The sequence below is a fragment of the Amborella trichopoda genome, chromosome 1 (genome assembly GCF_054954075.1).
Source record: "Amborella trichopoda isolate Santa Cruz 75 chromosome 1, AtrichopodaSantaCruz75HAP2 v2.0, whole genome shotgun sequence".
Classification (NCBI taxonomy): Eukaryota; Viridiplantae; Streptophyta; class Magnoliopsida; order Amborellales; family Amborellaceae; genus Amborella; species Amborella trichopoda.
The window spans coordinates 45,690,064-45,699,965 of record NC_142336.1 but is presented as its reverse complement, the minus strand read 5'-3'; the positions used below and the strand labels follow the sequence as shown (position 1 = coordinate 45,699,965).

The 9,902-nt window shown below is 35.2% G+C and overlaps 1 protein-coding gene across 1 annotated transcript; it reads right to left on the bottom strand.

The window, feature by feature from the left end:
* Positions 1-1,460: 1,460 nt before the first annotated feature.
* LOC18442237 (glutamate receptor 2.9) lies at positions 1,461-9,657 on the bottom strand. Its single transcript, XM_020672334.2, has 5 exons — positions 9,134-9,657; positions 4,393-5,723; positions 3,574-3,886; positions 2,553-2,953; positions 1,461-2,407 (listed from the first exon to the last, which is right to left on the bottom strand). The coding sequence occupies exons 1-5, from the start codon at positions 9,423-9,425 to the stop codon at positions 2,048-2,050; spliced, it is 2,697 nt and encodes an 898-aa protein (XP_020527993.1). The 5' UTR covers positions 9,426-9,657; the 3' UTR covers positions 1,461-2,047.
* Between the last annotated feature and the right edge of the window lie 245 nt (positions 9,658-9,902).

The following is a 9,902-nucleotide window of genomic DNA, read 5'->3' as shown; positions in this document are numbered from 1 at the left end:
AAGTTTTCGATTGATTGAATGGCTGGAAACTTTAAAATAATAAACCTAAGACTTGGACAGAAGTTGTTGATCCATTTGAACAATTTTGAATTTTTGAGAGGCTAGGGTTATATAACGGCAACCAAAACAACTTGTACAAATTTTTTGCATGAAATTTTCAAATTTAAAAGAATGTGCACTCTAAAATCACTATACATGTGAGAATGAAGGTCAATAATCTTATTCAAATACAAATCGCATTAAATTATAGCTAATTTTGTGTCCAAATTCAAGGATGTCTTGGCCAAAATGCAGAAATCATGGCTAAAATTGCATACCAGATCTATATGTCCAATGTTAGGTTGATTATTTACTAAATCATGCACAAAGATATGCAAGTTTCTATATGGAAAATACAATGTTTTAGAAGAAAGCCGACATAAATATGAACACAAACTCATTAATGATGAACAAGGGACGTATAACTTGGTTGCTTGGGAGAAAGTCTGCGCAACCAGGTGCGATAAAAAAATGGGAATAAAAAAAATTAAAACATGTGAATTTACCGATGTTAACCAAGTCGTGGTAGAAATTAACAGATTTAAGGTAAGCAATTGTGGTAGTAGGTTTTACTGAATAAGTATCAATTGGAAAAGGGAGAAGGAATCAAAAGATTTCAGCTTTATGGAATGGAATATCATGTCAAGCCATAAGTTTAAATGATTGAGGTTAGATAATGGTTGGCAAGGGGGAGGATACACTAATTTGGCATAGGTGATAGGGCATTGAATTTTTAGTTCCTAAAGTATATCAAGTAGTGTCAAAACTAAAAAGCAAAATTGTGGAGTTGGTAGATGGGGACGGTTTAACACGAATTCGGATATCCAATGTAAATACAACAAATTTTCAAATGTAGTAATTGAGCCGAGTATTAAGATATTGAGCTATTGGGGAGCCCACTTTAGAGGGTATGTTTATTGTTCAATTTATGTATAATGTGCTATTCAAAGGTAGCTCTAGATGGTCTCAGTCAACAATGCCTAAAGTATGAAGCTGCCTATTCCTCGCAATATTCAAGCTTTTAGCTGGATCTTAAACTTTGTGAATGATTTACAATGGATATCAATTCTAATTAGATTTAGATATTGGCATTTCATGCCATAGAAAGTGTGCACTGATGATTTTGTAGGACTGCCTTGGCCAATTTTGTAGCCTTTACTAATGAATATTTTTTTCTTATGTCATTCTCCTTCCTTTTGTTTGTATAAAAAATTGATATGACAAATCATATGCAAGTAAACCCTAACATAGATAGGAAGGAATTAAAAATACATTTGTAAGAGCAAATGAAAGGAAAAAGAAGAGCAGGAGGGGGTGTTGTTAGTACTGAAGCTTGACTCTCTTTAGCTTGAAGCCCCCTCCCTTAACTTCTTCATATCCTTCATTTTCCCTTGTTTTCAATTTGTAGTTCATCTCAATACTTTGCAAAGGTAACCATGTATCTCCACGAAATCTTTGTTCTATCTATAATATCTTCCTCATTGACATGATTCCAATAACTATGTACAATAATAAAAAGGAAGATGATGAGAACGAGGGTGGAAGTTCCCCCTGTGATGAGAAAGTGTCCCCAAAAGCTATCCAAGTTGAGGCTATCACCGTTGTTGCCATCTGATGAGATTGTGGGACATTGGGCAGTACTGAAGCTAGACTCTCTTTAGCTTGAAGGCCCCTCCCTTAAGTTCTTCATATGCCTCATTTTCCCATGTTTTCAATCTGTAATTCATCTCAATACTTTGCAAAGGCAACCATGTATCCCCACGAACTCTTTGTCCTCTCCATAATAGCTTCCTCATTGACATGATTCCAATAACCATGTACAATAATAAAAGGGAAGATGATGAGAACGAGGGTGGAAGTTCCCCCTGTGATGAGAAAGAGTCCCCGAAGCTATCGAAGTTGAGGCTATTGCCATTGTTGTCATCTGATGAGATTGTGAGACATTGGGCAGTACTAAAGCTTGACTCTCTTTAGCTTGAAGGCCTCCCCCTTAAGTTCTTTATATCCCTCATGTTCCCATGTTTTCAATCTGTAATTCATCCCAATACTTTGCAAAGGCAACCATGTATCTCCACGAACTCTTTGTCTCCTCCATAATTTCTTCCTCATTAACATGATTCCGATAATTATGTACAATAATAGAAAGGAAGATGATGAGAACGAGGGTGGAAGTTCCCCCTGTGATGAGAAAGAGTCCCCAGAAGCTATCCAAGCTGAGGCTATCACCATTGTTGCCATCAGATGAGATTGTGGGACATTGGATGGATGAAAACCACCTCTCCTCCAAAATTGCCATATTGCCAGACTCCTTAATCTCTAGGATGGCTTTGGAAAAATCGGATGTTAGAGGGGATCCGAGAGGAAACACCTAAAAAGTAATGGTGGAACAATAACTTTTATTACAATCAAGAAAGAAACTTTAATTATAAAAATTTGCACATATTCGTGGTTCATTTTTATTATTTATTCTGCATATGTTAAGCCACAACCAAGTGTATTCATGAAGAACTTACAAAACCATCGCCTCCCAACCTATAGGTGGGTCCTGCAACAGTGATTCCTTTGCATTTCTTCTGTGAGAGAAAGAGTTTAATGAATGGAATTTCCATGATTGCAGCTGCGATTGTGCCATTCGACAATGCTTGTGCAAAATCTTCCTCTCCTTTCATTCTCTTGATGTTGCTTCTTTCGAAGCCTAGCACTTGGTTCACATAATCGAACATAAAAGAAGCATCAATGCAGCCAACAGTTGCCTTATTCCTTAATAAATTGTTTATGCTTGTAACAGTCGGCTCTAGACGTTGAACAGTGAGCATCGATGTTAGGCTAGCAGTATAGCTAGAAGTCAATATTAACACCACGAACAACCAAATGGTCATGACTGCTCTTGAAAAATTATTCCTCAAGCTTTCTCCTGCATGAATAGAAGTCCGATTTTAGGACCATTGATAATAAACTGGCCCAAGCCTAAAGCATCCAAACCAATGGAAGCCTGAGCCTATCTCAAGCTTTTAATTGGCTTTCTAGGTTTGGGCTCTTGAAAATTCATTGGGGGAACATGTGCTAAATGTTGACATTAGAAAAGAACAGACCGGCGACATTGGAAATAAGAATTTTATAATGTACTCAATACTCTAATGTGCTATAATGAAGGCATATTTGTTTTGTGGGAAAGAATTATCTATCAATAATTTTCCCATAAAATTTCTGGCTTTCCTTGTCTGTATATTGGTAAACTAGAGTTTCTATAGCAGCTAGGAAAGTGCATATCAGCTTACACTATGTTTTATGTTTTATTGTGAGAAAATGTCTTCATAATATTGAGATATGAAAGCATTCTCTTAGAATGATAGGAAATTTCTATCTAGAGTCCCCTGGAATGCACTTGCACAAGAAACAAACATGCCCTCAGGCAATTCTAGAACTTTTGGTGGTCCTAGTGCCCAAAAATTAGGGAAAATCTGTTTTTCTAAATGAGAGTAAATCATCAAAATAGAATTATCTTGCATTTCCATTTAATATTGTGCTACTTACTATGGGCAAAGAAGAGAGTTGAGAAGATGAAACAGAGCAATGTTCCTATTTGATTCCAAAGCGTGCCTCCAAATTCCGGATTGATATGGCGTTCCAAACCCCAGACCACTACTCCAGTATAAATGAAGAGGGCACCGGTAACCAACCACATGGCCTCTGTAAAAGGCCTCATAAACAACCATGCCTTTTGCGATATCTCGTTTTTGACAGGCACCAATAGTTGAACACCAGACTCCAAGACTGGATGAGTGAAATCTACATAACGAGAACGATTTGCTAGGATTGTTATATCTCCCACTATGGCATCTATCTCCTGCAAGAAAAGTGAAACTCATTTATTTGTCCTACAAAATATGCAATCAGATTTTATAAAACTCAGGTTTCCAGAAGAAAAAAAAAGGGCTATTTGGCATACTTTTTCACCCTTAAACCCATATTTAGAATTTTTCCATAAATGGTATTCTGGGATCAAACCAGACCTAGCCAAGACTTGGTTTTATAAAAATCAGTGATTCTTTACAGAGGTAAATAAAATATAACTGCCTGGCTGCTACATTTACAATGGAGCCATCATATTAATGGTTTGAAGATTGAAAGCTAGGACTTGTGCAAATATGAATAAGTAGGAAGACTGCCTTAAAACTACCCAAATTCAGATATCACAAACATGTGAGTCTAAACAATGGAAATATTAAACATGGAGGTTCTTTATAGATGCTATCTCCCACCCCCTTGGTGTTACCACCTAGCAAAAGAGAGAATTGAAAAATAAAAATAAAGATATAACAAAAAATGATAGAGAGAATGAAAGAGGATTACCTTGCGGTATACTTGGTCCACAAGATCACTGTAATTTCCATAATAAGGAAAAAATTTGTAAGGCAGGTCATAGGGCAAACGTTTCAAAACAGCTTCAAAAACATCAATTATGAAGCCCCTAAACTGTGTCTCATTATGAGTCCCATTGCTCGTCGACTCCACAAACTGCTTAAACCCCTTCCTTAAGGGCACCCCAATTCTCATATTTTTTGGAGACTGCCAACCCCTAGGATTGATTGTATTAGGGCCACCAGGAAAGATGACCGGCCCTAGCACATCCATTGATATGTTCTTAGTTATCCCTTCATCCATTTTATATTTCCAAAATGCATCTTCAGGACTCCAAAACCCCATTGTTTTATAGTGTTTTCCAATCACATTAATGATCTGAACAGCTGAGGCTGGAAGCTCTCGATTTTGGAACCTCATCTTGCCGCTCAGCCCTATTAAATCACTAGACAAAACCACCTCTAGCAACTGCAGTCCCTCTACAGATGGTCTGAGATTAAAAGGAGTAATTGTTTCATTGCGAGATAAGGTGCAATTTTTGCTTCTTTGAGTTTTTATGGTTTCAATTGAATGATTGAGAAGGTTGATCGTATCATATGCTCGAAGGCCATATATGCTGGGTTCTGCTCTTTCTCCATTTGGGTATTCAAATTCGAATCGTCGACTAAACCTTGAAGAGAACTCTTTAACCTCAATGGTTTTAGAAATGTATGAAGTTTTGATTCCAAGAACCCCTCTCATAGATGCAAATGCAGAAGAATTCATGCAGTCAAGTAGTGAGGTTAGAGGGTCAGTGATGATCCATACATACTCATTTTCCATCATCCCCATTCTCTTTGCTTCTTCAAACATAATATTGCCAAGAGCCATGGAAGTAATGTGGACCACAAAAACTTTGCAATGGTTCTCCTTCAACCTTTGAAGCTTTTGCCTCACAACACTGCCAACATCATACGTAGAAGTCCATGCCGAGAAAACCAACCGTTGTTCAATCTTTGATCCGACAGCTGAGAGTGCCTTTATCAAAAAAGGAAAAGCCCCGGAGCTGGAATCATCGTCATCATGGATAAGATTAACTCTACTCCATTGGTAAGAAGCAACTATGGCAGCCACACCTTCCATTTGTAATGAATTGTTACTGGCTACGTTACACAGGAAAGTTGAGGAGACAAGGGTAGTTGTTGTAGGACAAAGTGGAGGCGAAGAGAAGGAAATTATGGGCACTTGTGCCACTTTAGCAACTCTGGCCACAAAAGTAGTTTCCTGCACTGAGTTTAAGCCCACAATTGCCTTGACGCCATGCTTGTTGATGAGGTCGATAGCTGAGTAAAACCTCAACAAGATGCTATATTAGTGGGTGTTTTCTTCTTCTTCTTCTTCTTCTTCTTTTTTTTAAACAGAAAAATACAAGCATAAATGCTTGCATGCACATATTCAATGACGTATATTCAAATTTCTTCTCCTAACATAGAACTAACTCCCTGATTACAACAATGTGCATGTATCCAATTTATCATATTTGACTACTATTTGTGAATAACAAATATTTGTCTATCTTGTATTTATTTAAGAGAATGTATACAATGCGACCATTTATTTTTGTTACAAGAAGGTCATGATTACTTATAATCATCCTAAATAAAATCTGATAGCTTGGATGTGTTACACAGTTTAAGTAAATATCTTTTAAACTTTAAGCTTGATCAATGGAATAACTGCAGCCACCCAATTTTACAGCGATCAAGATTAATTGCAACCACCTGGATTAATGATCTCATTGTATACTTTTTCTTTATTTATTGTATTCTAATAAGAGAAAGGTTTCTATACTTCTCCTATCATCCAACCGTCCAATTTTGATCAAGAAAGCTACTCACCTTTTAATCTTAGAACCGACGTCTCAAAGTATTTTATTTTTAATGTTTTTTATACAAATTGTATAAATATGAAATTTGGTACGTGCCATCTTCTTATTGGGGCGCACCTATAAAAAAATATTAAAAATAATTTTTTGATAAAATATAATAACCAAAATACGACTTGAAATTTTTAGGGATATTTTGGTCATTTTATTTTATTAAAAATATTTTTTTTATATTTTTCGATAGTTAGAGTTTAATAGAGAATTGGACGTAAAACATCTGGTGTCAAAATACTTTATATATAAAAAATTAAAAATAAAATAGTGTAGAGACGTGTGAATGGAGGGTTGGATAAATGGAAATAGATAAGTTTATATTGTAGAGAAAGTATAGAAAAGCCCTTCTAATAATTAAATATTTTAATAAAGGCAAATATTTTTTTTCTGATAAAAATGGAACTCAAGATCTCAACATTACCCATCGCCAACCACCCTAACCAGCTATACCATGCACCTATTCCTAGTAGAAGGCTATTGTTAAGTTTCTTAAAGGCTTTTTCAAGTTTATGTGCAATGGATTTTAGAATTTAAAAAGAAACTCATTGTGCCGCTACATCGAAAGAGACAAAGGGCCAGCCAAAATCAACATAAAAAGTAAAAAAACTCGTGCTTCTTGAATCTTAAAGAGAAATTTATTAAAATACACCTAAGAGAAGAAGTATCTAATAGTTTATTGTTTTTTTGTCTAATTTCAAAATATCAATCAAAATACATATGATCAGGACTTGGAATAATTGCAAAGGGATGACTTATATATGACCATGACTTGGAATAATTGCAAAGGGATGACTTTGAAAAGTTAGATTTCTTTTGATAAGGTCTACATGAATACATTTTGAGATCAAGATGACTAAATTGGAGGGTTTTTCGACATCGAAAGACTATTTTTTTATTTTTAGGCTCACCATACTTCAATAGTATAAGATTAACACCTTATATAAATTTTTCCTTTTCGATAAAATTTTCAATTTTTAATAGAAAAATATACAATGAAACCATTTACTTTTGGTATAAAATGGTCATGATTAAACTTGATCAATAGATGTGAAATTTGATGGTTGCATTAAGTCAATTGACCAAGCTCAAACTTCAAAAGAAATTTTCTCGAATTTTGTATTCACATTGGATGGTTATAAATAATTATGGATAAATAGTCTCATTGGATATTAACTCATTTTTAATTTACAAAGCATGCCACGTAGACGCAGGAAGTCACTCAGACGAGTTTTTACAACTCGAACAAAGGTTGTTATTCACCAAAAAACACTTGCGCAAAAAAATTTACATGCAAAGAATCGTTCAAAAGTATAAAACAAGTCAAGCTTTTTGTATTTTAGGAGCAAAAACTATTGACTTCGAGTTTTAGAATTGCAAAGATCATCTGCCCTCCATACACACAATTATACGAATGCAGCAAGCTCATTTCATCGGCCTTTTGTGCATGACCAAAAGATTTTATACTCCTACGGGAGTATAATATCTATTCACTCCCTCAGGTAGAAGCTAATATAGGGGTAATTTTAGGGCCTTGAGTTTTGGGATGTAATATATTGAATTTCAAACCCTAGACTAGAAAAAAAAAAAATTGTGAATTGAAATCTCTATGTACTAGAAAAAACTAGTGTCTCAAGATTGAATGGAGACCTTTCAATTTTTGAAAGGCAAGATAAAGAACACTCTAAATTCAAATTTTTTATTTTGAATTATGGATTTATTAATTTTTAAGTTTATTTTTTTAAAAAAGCTATTTTTGTGGGCAATTTTATAAATATTACTACAACACAAAAGGCACTTTTGTCATTTCCATAAGGGGTAAAGTTAAAATTTTAACTAAAATATAATAGCACTCTACAAATAAAGTTTAAAGAGACTAACTTTCAAAATATTATTGTACTTTTGCGAAAATTTCAAATTTGTTCATGTTTGATGGTAAAGTTACTTATTTAAATAATTTTTTAATAAAAAAGTAATGATTGTTTTCATAAATACATTCATCACAACCCCTCGTCTAACTTGAACCTTTGTATTTTGAGGGGTTTTTAAATCTATATATATATATATATATTCTCCCCTCTAATTGTGAAATTTAGAATTCAAAGATGGTGCAGTCCACTAGAAGAGGTTGTTTTGATGTCTAAACATCCTCAAATTGATCTTGGCATTAAGATGCATAGACATGAGAAAAAAATGAATTTCAAGTTTTGCAAATAGTACTTCTCGTAATGTATTTTTTGACCATCAATTTTCAAGATTTCCAATTTACACTATTTTTGAAGCTTTAAATTTTATAATTAGATATGAAAATATATTTTTTAAGGCTATCACAAAGATTTCCAGGATGGACACCACATTTCTCGACCCCATTGGAAGATGCAATCTACTTTGATTGTTTATAGCATCGGCTCTACACAAACCGCACCCATCTATAAATACTGGAAAATTTTGAAAATAGACACTCTAAAAAATGTGCCAGAAGATGCACTATAATTAGGATTTGAAATCCGCATTTTTTCCTATCTCCATACATCTTGAGGTTTGAGAAGATCAAATAGAAGGTTTTCCGACAACAAAACAACCATTTCCCATGGATTTTTCAGGTTACATTTGTAGTTTACGGCTGATGTCTTAACTGAACTATATGATTTGATTCCTAAACCAATTGTAAAGAGTAATAGCTAACCTGAAGAGGCTATTACATTCGGTGTACTGGTTTATCTCTGAGTTAATCAGACTGTTGAATAAGTGAATGATGGAATGAAATGTTACTGTTTGTCAAAAAAAAAAAAAAAAAACACACACACAGAAGCTAACCTGAAGAGGCTGCTTGAAGGGGATCTCCTTGAGAGTTTCTCACTTGTAGATGCAGCCTGCGTAACGAATGATTTGAACTTTGCAAATCCTCAATTGCGATTTCCATCGCAATTTTCATTTCCCTTCCAACCCTTGAGTCTAAATCCAAGATAACGCCAATACTGGTCCCTGCGTCATCATTTTCCGCAGGGTTTTGGTTTTGGGCCACGACAACCCAGCAGAAGTGGAAAAATAAAAGGGCAGAGAGTCGAAAAACGAGCTTCAAGGCCTTTGAACCATGAGTTCGAGCCATTAAGGTTCAGTGTTCGAGCATCAGTATGAATTTTGTGTCAACCCGAAAACCAGGAGGTGGAGCAATTATAAAGGCAGGGTCATTGAGGAAGAAAAGTCATCGACTCAACAAAAAGACCAAAATTAAAGAGAGAAACGACTTCGTAGACGTGTGTTTCCTCTGGGGTCTACCCTTCCAGTCTCTCCCCGCCTATTTTATTCATTTGAGACTTTGGGTCTCTCTTACTGTCGCTATACATTTATGGCTGTGGGGTTGAACTTGACATGGTCACTGGACACTAGCGGTAGATCTGAATCCGGGTATAGGTCCAAATATTGGACTTATGGGTTGGGTCTATACATTTATGGCTGTAGGGTTGAACTTGACATACATGGTCATTGGAAACTAGGGGTAGATCTGAATCCGAGTATAGGTCTAAATATTGGACTTGATGGGTTGGGTCTTGTACCAAATCTTGGATCTGAACATTATTTTGGT